Consider the following 13,407-nt stretch of genomic DNA (forward strand, 5'->3'; position numbering starts at 1 on the left):
GTTGATGAACAGCCTTGAAATCTGAGGGTCGTGGGCGTCCGCAGCCCATCCCAGTTCACCCTGGAGCCTAGACAGATCCCCAGTTCATCACAGAACCAACGTACTGACAGCCATTCTTTGTATCACCAGAAACACAGTGTCAATACATTTTATTTAAATTGTAAATAAAATCCACCACAGGAACTACAAATATTTTAGAGAAGTAGTTTTACTCAGTAGTTAGCTAAATAATGAAATCAAACTTAACAGGAGAGGTGTTTATTCTAAAGATATAATTGACTTAGTCATTGCCGTTACTGACGATATGCCCAACCTTCCTTTTTGAGGCCCAACATTGTTCCAGCAGAAACAGGAGTAGCTTAAACTAATTCTGAACTCATGACTTTGTAGAACTGTTTTTACGTCTCACAGTCTTGCAATCATGACTAAGCTGAATGGCAAATCTAAGCATCATGTGTCAGCGTAACTGTGAGACAGCACACGGGGATGGCTGAGGTCAGAAAAGCAGATGAGTCTGACAAGTAAGCCTATTTAGTCAAATTGCTAATCTACTGCCTGAATGAAAGTACAGAACAGATGGAGGAAGGGTTACTAGATGTCAGCAGGGAACAGGTGGAGCTGAAGCGTCGCATCTTTCACTTCCCAACTGTCTTGAAACAGGGTACCTGCAGCTGATGATTCTGCTCCAGGGATGAATAAATACTATGATTACATTTAAGACAGCAGTCCACTGCTGAATGTAGGCTTGATATGGCCCCTCCAACAGCAGTGGAAGATTAACCTACTTCAGACCATCCCTCTTCTATACCTGGCTTGTCTGTCTCATCCACTCATCGTCTATGTTTTGCCATCTGCTGCATGTGGAACTGCTAATGCATGCCGGCCCTCTGGGAACGACGTTTCACACCTGAGGGTAATGGCTCCCTTAACACCTGCAACCTGCAGGCAGTTTGTTGACATTGTCTTTCAGATTTCCTTGTCTTTATAACAGAACATCTTTTTTTTCAATCAGCATTTTATAAAAAGGGACAATTTAATTCTGACAGTAAGCTATGAATCTTGAGTGTTACTAATACTTCTTGTTGACCGAAGCATTCAATCTTAAAACTTAAAGCAAAATATTAGCTTCAGATTAGAAAAGAAGTTTGATTTTCTGAGAAGAAATAAGCAAATCATATCACCAGATGAATATTTGTAGCAGTTGTGTATAAGAGGATAGCCTGAGAGCATAAGTCCAGATGTAATACAAGGATTCTGTACTTCAGTGGTGAAGGAATTTCAAGACTGTGTGTTACTTGCAATTTATGTGGGCAGTGTGCCCTTGGACCCCTTTATCTCTAATGGAAAGCTTTCCTTAGTTAGTTTCCTTTGCAACATCTAGAACAAACATGAAATGTAGTTAAAGGATATTTAAGGTCTCGAACATAAAAATTTTTCAGTGTCTCTTATTAATATAAAGTGGGTAAATTTATAGAACTACTATAACATCATCAAAACTATAAGTCGAGGGAAACAGCTAACAAAGTTTTTATTCCTTTATTCTAATTGCACAACAATCAACGTTTGAAACCGTGCGTTGGCAATTCATGCACCATTTTACCATGGTTTATGAGCCAGGTTCATGATTTTTTGCATTTTTTCCCCCCATCTTTCCATTCTGTCTTAAATACTAACTACCTGCTTCTTCCAACTTCATATTTGCAACAAAGAAGTCGGACTAAATATTCACTGCTGCATCATCTACATAAGGCTTTAAAAAAATCTGATGACTGCACATTCTGGAAAGTCCTTAACCTTATTCCATCAAAACCTTCGAAATAATGGAAAAAGTCTTAGAAGTTTGAATCTTGTTTGTATGGTTTTAAAAATAAAGAAACAAAATCAGACTTTAAATTCAGGTTTTCATTTCAGTAGCATGTTTGCTTGACTTCCTCCTGTGTCATCGTTCTCACACACGCATTCATGCATTGGTTGCTAAGCAAACCCAGGTGTTTGCTGTTTTAGCAAGATCGCCCTTCACAACTACCAGTTTTACAGCGCTGGTACAGGTGTGACTGATCATTGCATGCATGAGAGGAGTCAAACAGGAGCAGCTCTGTACTTCCTGACCTGGAAAATATCCTCATAACTTCAGCGTTCTGTCAACCTTTTGGTATATATTCAACAATATTTCATTCTGACACTTTTCACAAAGTTGTTGGCATCTGACAAGGTACTAATTAACCCTTCAGAAAAAGATGGTGTATCTGCAAATCTTTCGTCTTTGCCTCTGTTTTCAGACAGTTTTGTGAAAATGCACCAGTCATGAATTCCTACCATAATTTAATAATTGCACAATTGGCCTGATTTTGTATATAAAATATTTCTTTAAGATGTCACTTAGACATCTCACATCCATCTCCCTGCCTCCACACCCTACAGACTACAAAGAATGGTGCCTGCCAGTGAAACAGGATTGTGTAATTGGGAGTTGATTTACCATAACCACAGGGACACACGGACAGTTAACACAAATTAAGTCTCAGCTGGACTAAATGCACCCAGGCCATCACTTAATTAGATAATTTTCAGAAGAGGCTCGGCTTGTAGTTCTCACTAGGAGTGCACAATGCCAAACTCAGAAGAAATTCCAGAAGAGGTGGGATAAAATGTAAATGAAACACACAGGTTGCTTGGGGTTTCAAAGCTATTTTGTAAAGCCCTGGGACTCAGCAGAGCCACATTGAGACATATCATCCAGAAACAGACAGGACATGGAACAATAGTCAACTTTCCCAGAAGTGACCGACTTCCCGAAATTCTTCCTAGAGGATTATGAAGCTCATTCAGGAAAACATAAGCAATCCAAAGAAAACATAAAGGAACCACAGGTCTTTGTCATGTCACCGAAGGTTAGTGTTCATGGATTTAGCTGCAAAACATCTTGTGATCCCCACAGCTTTTGAGAGAACACGTTGTGCACTGATGAGTCAAATTTTAAACTGTTTAAACTGTTTCTGGCAAATGAGGACAAACCTTCTTCACAACAAAGACAGCATTTGGTTAATAGATTAGAGGCAAATTAAGGCCTTTGAAACACGAAGTTGATATTTAATCAGGGCAAGCAAAGTTTGAAAACATGAAACTGATGGAATGCTACCTGACACTACATCAGCAGGCCTAAATAAGTAGCTATATGCCAAACAATCAATAGTGATGCTGGTATTGCTTGTTAAAATCTCATAACATATAAAACATAACAAGTACAACCATCATCTGTATCCAAGTAGTTGAAGAGACTTTTGAGTACTGGCCGAAACCAAAATCTAACCTTGTGGCCTACTCACTTGGTGCTGGGCTGATATTTCAATGTTCATTCCTCCACAGCAGGGTGTCAATATGCAAAAAATTTCCGAGCAAAACATTCTTCATAATGTGTTTCTGCGTTAAAACAAGTGAAATTGATCAGCATTCTCTTGTGTCAATACAGCCTTTACATGACGTTGGGCCCTTTGAAGCCTGATTTAAGTCATCACCTTCCCGAGACTTCCATCATGTTTTATGACTAGGTAATCACATTACAGAGTGAAAGGATACAGAACATACAAAAGTGTTGCACTGTCTTATCTCTGCTCTTCAGTACCGCTCATTGTGTGCATGTTGTGCAGATTTATGTGTATATGGGGTGGAGGGCTGATGACTCACTCAAGCCACGGACGTCATCTCATTCAGGACATATTGCTACAGCTGCGAAAAAGGAACATGAGACAAGGATAATGGGTGCAGATTGAATGTGCAAAAAGAATGAACAAAAAAGGAATGATAATTAAAACAATCTCATCTGTACATACTGTACATGCACTGTGTACTCCCATTTTTAAAAGACATTTGTGCTTCTGAATAAAGGCCACTACTTCTTGATGAAGTTACATCTCTTTGGTGCATGCTTTGGTGAGTGGCCAGCTATACATTCAAATAATATGGAGCTAAATAAAATGTCCAACAGTCCATTTTTGCATATTTACTACACTGCTTTGTGGAAAAAAATATTTTGGCTATCTGTGTGTCTTATAGAAAAGATGGTAAAGTTAACTTTGATTTTAGTTTTGCATATTGTGGCCCCACAATGTAGCTGGCATCTAGGATGGATGGATGGATGGATGGATGGATGGATGGATGGATGGATGGATGGATAACCATTGTTGAACAATATGCATCAAGTTATCTTGTTTTCATGATGCTCCAACTTTGCCTTGCATTCTTCTATTCTACAAAACATAGCTGGCTAACATACAGATTGCTCTTTAAGATTAGTCGTCATTCATGAACAAGTGTGTGTTTTGTGTTTCTCATGAGGAAATCATGAATAGGTCTTATAGTTAAAGCTTTGCTGTGGTGAGGATGTTCTGACACTTCATGAAATGCTTTTAGTTATTTTTCTCTACGCCAAATGTTTGTTTTTTACAGCAAATACTTTGCTCAATTATCACAGAAATAACATGGAATTGAATGAAAAAGAACTATAGCACTTTCCATGACAGTGTCAAAGAAATGTGTTCATTTGTAACTCAGACATTTCAGTGGTGTTGCTTCCTTCATGAAATGTACCTACAATAAAATGGAATTTTAAATGACTCAGCTTTGTGTTTCAAATTTAGAACAAGCCACTAAAAATGTCACATTCCTAATTCAACTAACACAATAAGGAACTCTTACACAACACAAAGTTTATAAAGTATTCATAGCTATACGCAATTAGTAGACATTTATATTATATCTTAGTTATTGTATATACTTATTTTGCACAGGTGTTTATAGCACAAGAACCCTTGGGAAAAGCACAGGAGTTAAGGGAGCCAGCTACATCTAAATCAGCTCTTCATAATATTTGTCTGCATGTGTCCTCTCAGGGAAATGACACTGGATATTTATCTAATCTTCTCACTCCCCCATTGTCTCAGGAGCCTTGTCTAGAGAAGAGTAAGGGGTTCCCATGTGTCCCACCACTGACCTGAGACCTAGTAAAGACAAGTTGCTAAGGAGGAGACTCCCACAAATGGGATGCTACTTTTAGTGTTGCTCCTTTGGGAACACTGGTAGGTTCATGCTGAACTTTTTTTTTTAATGCATAGAGAAATATTCCAAATGTTTAATTTGTTTTGTGAATGATTTCCTTCACATTTATCCCAAACCAGAAAATTGACATTAACAACCCGGCAGGCAGGAGGTAGACCCTAGAAGCTGAGGAGACGCTTCCAGACCACAAACTGGGATGTCATTGTGGGCTCCATGGGGAGAATGTTAAGGGGCCGGCTCAATGTCCAACAGATTATATGAACTTCTGTGTGGCTATATACATACATATATATGCATGCTAATAATAACCTGTGTGACAGAGTGGTTTACTAATTTCCCTATGGGGATTATTACAGTACATTAAAACAATTTTTTTTCAAAATGTCTCTAGATTTTGCAGAAATTGAAAAATTCCCTGTTCTTTATATGCAGAGTGTGGAGCATTCATATTTTTATGATTCTGGATGTAGAAATTACATTTTCATTGTAGGGTGCTCTTTTCAGCCTTTTTGTAGATACTTGGAATGACCCAGGACACCATCTGCTCTTACGTACTCATCCCAATGTTCTAGACAGCATGCATTAGCCGAGAAATCACTGTTACCTTGGCAACTATTTGAAAAACACATCATCAGGACAATTTTATGATTTGATTTCATTTTCATAATGATAGCAGTCTCCATGTAAACCCGTAAGCTCAGGACATTGACAAGTTGAGAAATCAGAAAAACCGCCTTATGGACTTTTTAAAAGGGGTCCTATTATGAAAAACACATTTTTTCAGGTCTCTACATATACATAGTGGTCCTCCCTAACCTACCAAGTCCAATAATCTTGAAAACAAACTGGGCCTGTGTCAATGGTACACCCACAAAGACGTCCAAGAGGCGCATATAAGAATATTTGCATTGACAACATTTTATTAAATGTGGATTTGATCAAGCAATACAGTACATGAAGTTTGCTGCTATTTTTTAAATATATTTTTTCATGTAATAGTAACAATCTTATTATCCTGGTAGACACTGGAATATTCATTTTAATTTTTTTGTTCACTGTGTTAAACAACTTCCAGTTATTACAAAGAAGATTCCGGGAATTTTCGTGACCCTGACTTGTTCTCATGCACCATGTCTGGCTCATAAATTAATTCTCTTTGGTTCTGAAAATGTACTTCAATTGTCATGCTTTTGAAATACAACCCCCCCATTCACATCTTTCTCCCTTCAAGTCAGTAATTGTCCGACCGTTTTTGGTGCTGCGTTGCCAAAAATACCAAGGTTGATTTTCATTTTGTCCCAGACTAGAGCTGGCCATGGAGTTTTACTTTGGATAACTGATAGAGCCAAAAAAGTACAGCAATACTATTTTTGCAAAGCCAACGCAAATTTGTTGCACAAATAAATTACAAAGATCAAGATCTTGAGTATTAAGAATAATTAATACTACTACTACTACTACTATTACTAATAATAACAATAATATGGTGATGATGCCATAATAAAATATGTGTTTTGTGAACACACCTTAAAACTTACATTAATACATAGAGACTTTCATTCAAGAAGAATAAAAATGTAGGTCTGCTGTACAGTATTGTGTCATAAGATATGAACAATATATCTGTTTTCATTTCGAAATTAGTTGCATCAATCAGGACAAAAGGGATGTTAAGGCAATGCAGAGGACTGGATCAGCATGTTCCATCAATCATTTAGGACAGCAGGCAGGTCCTCGGCAGCATGATGGATGACGGCGGTGAAATGAGACAGAGAATGCACCATATGTCCAACTCTTCTCATACGTTTATATCTTTACACATCATTGAGTCCAACACTTCCCAGGAAAGACTCCTCCAAACAGTGAAGAGTAGACTATGCATGACGACGGTGAGATGCACGTGGTCTCATATCACCTCACAGGCATCTAAAAACTCAATTGTTTAGTGAATGCTCTGTCACCAGTGTGGAATAAATTAAACAAACAAACTTACCAGTTAAAGAAGAAATTAAATTGCTTGTACCTTGTGGAACATTATTCGAAATAATTTTCTTGAACACTCACACACTTGCTGTATGGAAAAAAAGTTGGAGGTAATAAGAGGGTAAGGATTTCTACTGTTAATATAAAGTAACTTTGTTAAATGCCGACCAAAATGAGTGGAAAAGTGTTCTCTAATTATCATCTCCATTTGATTACATTGGAGACGCAACTGGCACCATGAAGAGCTGTTGAGGCACAGCAGGAGTCACATAAGGACAGCATCAACATTTAGAGGCTTTGTAAAAGCATAAGTCAACATTTTCATAATTACCAGATGGTGATAATAGCACAGGGAGACAAAAATACTTTGCTTTAAGCAGATGCTGTCACTGAAAACAGCTGTGGGGGGAAGACAAGTCAGAGGCAGACATCCTGGGCTGTCCCGTGTCGCCACTACCCCAATAAACTGACCACAATCCTTGACATGCTGTTTTACAAAATAGTAAAAATTTCATGCCACAGCATGCAAGCAGCATGAAGAAGACATTCTTTTGCATCCTCACATTCTCCGCAGTTGTAGGCTTTTTGATTCACAAGTTTAAAATTGCTACTAGAACCTACTCTTCTCAACTGAGAAAGAGTTTGTACATAAGAGGGATTTTAACTCAGCAGAAAGACTGTTAATTTGACTTACTACATAAAAAAATTACTAGGAAATCACGACTTAACTCACCCCTTATATATCTCAAGGGATTACAGTGTTCAAACACGATACACACTTTTGATTACAATCTTATTCTAAAAGATACCAAAAGGTGTTTAAGCCCCAATGATTATGTTCCTTGAAATAACTCGGGGAATTAGTTGTGCCTCTGTTTGTAGCTGCACAACACAAAAATTACCCAGAACATTTTTATTCACTGAAAAATTCTTACATCCCGCTTCAAAGTGGTGACGTATTGTAATTGTAAGTGTTAATGTGTTCGTTTGTTCGTCTGTCCACCAAATATCTTCACAACAGTTGCAGATAGAAAGATGAAACAAAAAACACATTACGCAGGTGGCAAAGAGGATGAGAATGAGATGATGACCTTGACCTTGAGAAAACTAGGTCAAGGTCAGATTTAAGCTTTTATACATTCAGGAACGGTGTACAGGCAGGATGGAACGGGTGGAGGAAAGTGTCAGGTGTGATGTGTGATAGAAGAGTTTCAGCTAAAATGAAAGGAAAGGTGTACAAAACTGTGGTGAGACCAGCGATGTTGTTTGGTCTAGAGACAGTGTCACTGAGGAAAAGACAGGAGACAGAGCTGGAGGTAGCAGAGATGAAGAGGCTGAGGTTCTCTCTGGGAGTGACCAGGATGGATAGGATCAGGAATGAGTACATCAGAGGGACAGCACATGTTAGAGGTTCTGGAGATAAAGTCAGAGAGGCCAGACTGAGATGGTTTGGACATGTCCAGAGGAGAGATAGTGAATATATTGGTAGAAGGATGCTGAGTTTTGAACTGCCAGGCAGGAGGCCTAGAGGAAGACCAAAGAGGAGGTTTATGGATGTAGTAAAAGAGGACATGAAGGTAGTTGGTGTGAGAGAAGAGGATGAGAAGACAGGGTTAGATGGAGGCAATTGATTCGCTGTGGAGACCCCTGAAGGGAAAAGCTGAAAGGAAAAGAAGAATTACATTAAGGAATCAGATAAGATAGAAAGATGAGGGAGAAGGCCAGTGTAAGACCGTAGATCAAAACCAAGCTTTGATCAATGACAGTCAGAGCACTAGTTTTGATCTTTGACCTATTCAAGTAGGTCAGGATAAAATTTTGAATTCAGGAATGTCGCAGGATGTTGCAGTCTGTGACTGCATTGGTTCTAGTTTAGACTGCAATCGTGTCACTACTGTGTGACTGTCAAAAGGACTCTTCTCTATGTTTTCTCATCTTTTTTGGAGGATACAAATGACGGTGTTTGTAAAATTTGGATGAAAAACACGACAAATAACAGAGGACAAGTTTCAGTTTTAGTTTAGTTTTATCAGTTAACGGGTAAACCAAACATTTAAAAAAAACCCAAAACAAACCAATATGCAGAAGGGAACAGGTCTCAATAAACTTACAGCATATAATTTTATTGAAAGGTGCTCTTATTCTTCTCCCAAGTAAACTTTTGGCGAGACGATCTCAGCAGTAGTTTGACGGCTCATTGTCTTCAAACAGCAATTATGTCCTTAAAATATAGTATTCCACCTTCAGAGAGAAACCCAGCCCTCTTTTCGTTCTCCTTTTCACTTCTATGCACAGATAGCAAAAATATATTTTTAAACTTGTCATGCTTTTTAACTATATATAGTTGAAGAATATCACAAGTTTCCCTTTAAATTAGAATGACGCACAAACTTCTATGTAAGACCATATAAAGAGAATCATTGTCTTCTACAGTTTCAGTGCCTGGGCAGAAGTCAAGTTACTTGTAGACATGACTCAGTGCTTTAGCAAATTTAGCTGCCAGACAGTCAATAAAATGACCCCACCAAAACTACAAGGAAAACACTGTGTGCTTCTTATTGTACACCAAAACAAGAAAAAAAAGTTACTTTTTAGAGGGATCCATTATCCAGTTCATTCTTGCCTGTAGGCTTACAAGCACGTTATATTTACATAGAAAAATGAGTTACATTGCTGTTGTTTTTACAAATGAAAGTTCTGTCTGGTTTACTACAAATCACTGGACATAAGTAAAGGTGTTGATAATTAATTTATATATGTTACACATAAACAGTACATTTAAATATTTCATATTTATATCAATATATTCTCTATAGGCCTGTTTATGAAATTACTTCAAGCAATGGCTAACATATAGATTTCTTAATGTCCCCATTGCAATGACGTGTACATTTGCTCAGTCATGGCCTGCCATCTGCTGGCTCTTCAGTAGTAGGAGACAAGGAGGTCACAGTGGATCATGACTCAGGTTTTGTATTTCCTTGAATTGAGTTAGTACGGTTTACATTCTAAAATACAAATTAAATTTGCTACATGTATGCAGCTACCTGTGTAGCCACTAATTCAAGGTGCAGAACATGCACCTAACTGAATGCTAATCAAGTTCATTTGAAGTATTTTTTTTATTGGCTATTAAGAGTCAGGATCCATGGCCTGTGCTCAAAACCTTAGGAGCCTTCTTTGTTTTATTGCTGGAACATAACGTCATAATATAAGTAAGCTCGTATGGTAACGTAACGTAAAGTAACGTAACATGATCCAGACCATGATGCTATCAAGAATTTGGATAAAAATGAGCACATCTGATGATGAAATGGTTGAAATGTTGAAATATTTGCTTTTTTCTGGCACTTAATGATTTCACCTGTTTTAACTTATTATATTCACCTGTTTTAACTTAATATATTCACCTGTTTTAACTTAATGTAATCACCTGTTTTAACTTAATATATTCACCTGTTTTAACTTATTATATTCACCTGTTTTAACTTAATATATTCACCTGTTTTAACTTAATATATTCACCTGTTTTAACTTAATATATTCACCTGTTTTAACTTAATATATTCACCTGTTTTAACACTCCCCTCCTCCTCCCGGAGGAGCTGTCTGGGGAGAGGGAAGTATGGGCATCACTGCTGCCCCCGCGTCCTGGCCCCGGATCAGCAGTTGAAGATGGATGGATGTACAGCACAGTGCGCCCTCATTACTCGCGGGTAATGCGTTCCAGGTCCACATAGGAGTGACGAATTCATCTATAGAACAACAAACTATTTATCTTATTATTTACGGTAATTTAAACGTTCGTGAACCCCAGCCATACTGACATTAAACCCCTTTCTATCTGTTTTACCTTTTCCCGACTCTTTAAAGCACTTTTGTGTCTCATAGAAGTCCGAGACTCACTGAACGTAGCGCACTATGCCGTCAGCCAATAGAATGCGCGTACGGTATCATGTGACTGCCTGACAAAAATCCGTGATGAGGTGAAGTCGCGAGGGCGCACTGGGTAGTAAACAAGCCCTCCGCTGCTTTGAACTTCGTAATGTCTCGTGGTGGGCAGTAACTATTTGCGCATGCGCAACCCAATAAGGGCCGGGACGAAGTCTCGCGCTGAAGTCTCGCGGGAGCTGCCAGTGATCGAGGCGCAGCCTGAGCGACAACAGCGACTGGAACGACTTCAGGGGAGCCGACGGCCCTGCGGCTGAGAACATTCGGATTTGTGGTCGGAAAGAAGCGGCGATCGATAAAATGACCAGTGGGTATCGACATATATTTTGACTGTAAGACATACGTGTGTTCAATTCGATTGCATGTAGTCTGTGTTGTCCCCCCCCATCCCCGCTCGTCAACCCCCCCTCTACCTGGACGCCGTCTAGTTCCTGGAAAACGTAGTATTCTCCTAAAAGAATCCATCGACGCGTTGGGTCGCGATTCACGTGTTTTGAATCAAAGCGGAAGTGCGTGTTTTACATTTGTTTTTTGTCCGTTTCGTCGTTCTTTCCTGCCGTTGACGTCGAGCCTCCTGCGGCAGACCGTCCGAGGCTCAGCTCTGCTCCGCAGCGCCCCCTTGCCACGTCGGCTGCGCTACACCGTCCATATCCCGTTCGGTAGACGCTCACAGACGTGCTTTTGTCTTTTTTGTTGAGTTAGAATGGATGAATTCAGGATGTAATCGATATTCTACCAGTAGAAAATGACATTTGTTCATTTTTTTTTGTTGTTGTTATTTTTATTTGTCAAAGGAGGAAATCAGCGTGAACTCGCACGCCAGAAGAATGCCAAAAAAGCCAGCGAGACTGGGAAAGGGAAGAGGAGCTGCGATGGGCTGACCGCCGCTGCTCGCAAGCAGAGGTAGCCTCGAACACCAGTTACTATTTTGTCAGCAGTTTAACAGATTGTTGTTTTTTTTAGTGTTTTTGCCATATCCTTGATGGAGGAAAAAAAAAGCTTTTTTTTTTTGTTGTTGCTAAAAGCAAAAACTACTTTTCTAGAAAACAATTTCTTGTGGTCATTATTGGTGCCACGTTTGGTTCATGTGGAATGTCGGCTGTAACCATGCGTGTTGTGTTTAATTAAAGCCTTCATTTATTTTCTCTTTTTTTCCATGTCTGTTCCCTAAAGGGATGCTGAGATAATGCAACAGAAGCAGAAAAAGTCTGATGAAGGAGATAAAGGAGGAACCAAGTCCAAGTAGACTGATGGCTTACTTTCTGGAAACGTACCCAGCTCAGTGTTTCAGTGACATCCCTCTTTGAGCATTCTTTCTGATACTTATGAAAATGGCTTATGGTTATTTTACTGTAGACTTGATAGTCTAGTATCCTACATTCTTCCATATGGTAAATTACATTACTTGTTGGATTTTATTAATTTCCTGGTGAAGTATGTCTGAGCAAGCTAGTAGTTGTCCCACATCGCTGTGGCATACAGAGGAGCATCAGAACTGTAAGCTGCAAAAGACAGATGAACACTTGTTACAGCAAAGCAACCAAGTAACAGTTGTGTATTTTTGTACAAAAAGGTCCCCTGCTGGTTCCAAATAAAGTGTATCTTTTTAGTTCATGCGCGTTTGATTTATTCTGATTAACATTGGAAGATGGTTTGTTTAATATTTTCACAAAACATTTTTATTGTGGGCATATTGAATAGCAAATCTGATGTTCTGATAGTCTGCCGTACATTATTCAGAACTTAAATGGCACAAGGAAATAATGTAGTAAACACTTGTCTAGCAATTTGGTGTGTTTTTGTTTTTAAATCATTTGATTTCATGTTTTCAAAAGTTCATTACTGAAAAATTAGCACAGCAAATAATTACATGTAATTAATTAATAAAAATGTTTTTATTGAAAAGTAATGGATAAGCCACTGCATAGCAATAAACTGTTTAATCCATTAAACAAAAGCACAAGCAGCATTCATTGATGGATTGTTTGATCACATGGGTTTGGCAGCTGGTTACGAGGTTTCTAGCTGCAGTACACTCCATGGTTAGTATGCTTTTTATTTTAAACAGTGGAAACCGTGGAAAATGTCAACCTCTAGTGATACATTGATGAAGTTAAAAACAATGCCTCAAAATGTGGACAGTGCTGCCCACAAAGTTTTATGGAAAACTGGTTATAGTGTACAGTAATAAGGTTCACAGTCAAAGGGATGCACAGCTGAAAGGCAGTAGTATACAAATGTACACACATAAAGGTCACATTCAGCAGTATTTGTAGAGCAGGTGTACAATAATGTAACACTGCCAAGCTTGTAATAGAGGCTCCATTTTCCATGAATAAGACGAGACTCAACAACCTGCCCACAGCATTTGTGCTTAAGGGGATGATTCATGAGTTCTGTCTTTGTTTTGTCTCAGTG

The 13,407-nt window shown here is 38.7% G+C and overlaps 1 protein-coding gene and 1 long non-coding RNA gene across 2 annotated transcripts; one reads left to right on the forward strand and one right to left on the reverse strand.

Annotated features, from left to right (window-relative positions):
• Nucleotides 1-8,735: 8,735 nt before the first annotated feature.
• On the reverse strand, nucleotides 8,736-11,024 carry LOC137600415 (uncharacterized). The gene is made up of 3 exons (XR_011036934.1): nucleotides 10,892-11,024; nucleotides 10,610-10,793; nucleotides 8,736-9,323 (listed from the first exon to the last, which is right to left on the reverse strand). It is a non-coding gene; the product is annotated as an uncharacterized lncRNA (long non-coding RNA).
• A 124-nt stretch (nucleotides 11,025-11,148) lies between these two features.
• Nucleotides 11,149-12,603, forward strand: serf2b (small EDRK-rich factor 2b). Its single transcript, XM_068322025.1, has 3 exons — nucleotides 11,149-11,296; nucleotides 11,784-11,892; nucleotides 12,163-12,603. The coding sequence occupies exons 1-3, from the start codon at nucleotides 11,290-11,292 to the stop codon at nucleotides 12,233-12,235; spliced, it is 189 nt and encodes a 62-aa protein (XP_068178126.1). The 5' UTR covers nucleotides 11,149-11,289; the 3' UTR covers nucleotides 12,236-12,603.
• Nucleotides 12,604-13,407: the final 804 nt, after the last annotated feature.

Source organism: Antennarius striatus, chromosome 1 (genome assembly GCF_040054535.1).
Source record: "Antennarius striatus isolate MH-2024 chromosome 1, ASM4005453v1, whole genome shotgun sequence".
Classification (NCBI taxonomy): Eukaryota; Metazoa; Chordata; class Actinopteri; order Lophiiformes; family Antennariidae; genus Antennarius; species Antennarius striatus.

Bases quoted from the DNA above. Each gene is read 5' to 3' on its own strand.
- serf2b (XM_068322025.1), top strand. The intron at 11,893-12,162 runs GTAGCCTCGAAC...TGTTCCCTAAAG, and splicing joins GCCGCTGCTCGCAAGCAGAG to GGATGCTGAGATAATGCAAC.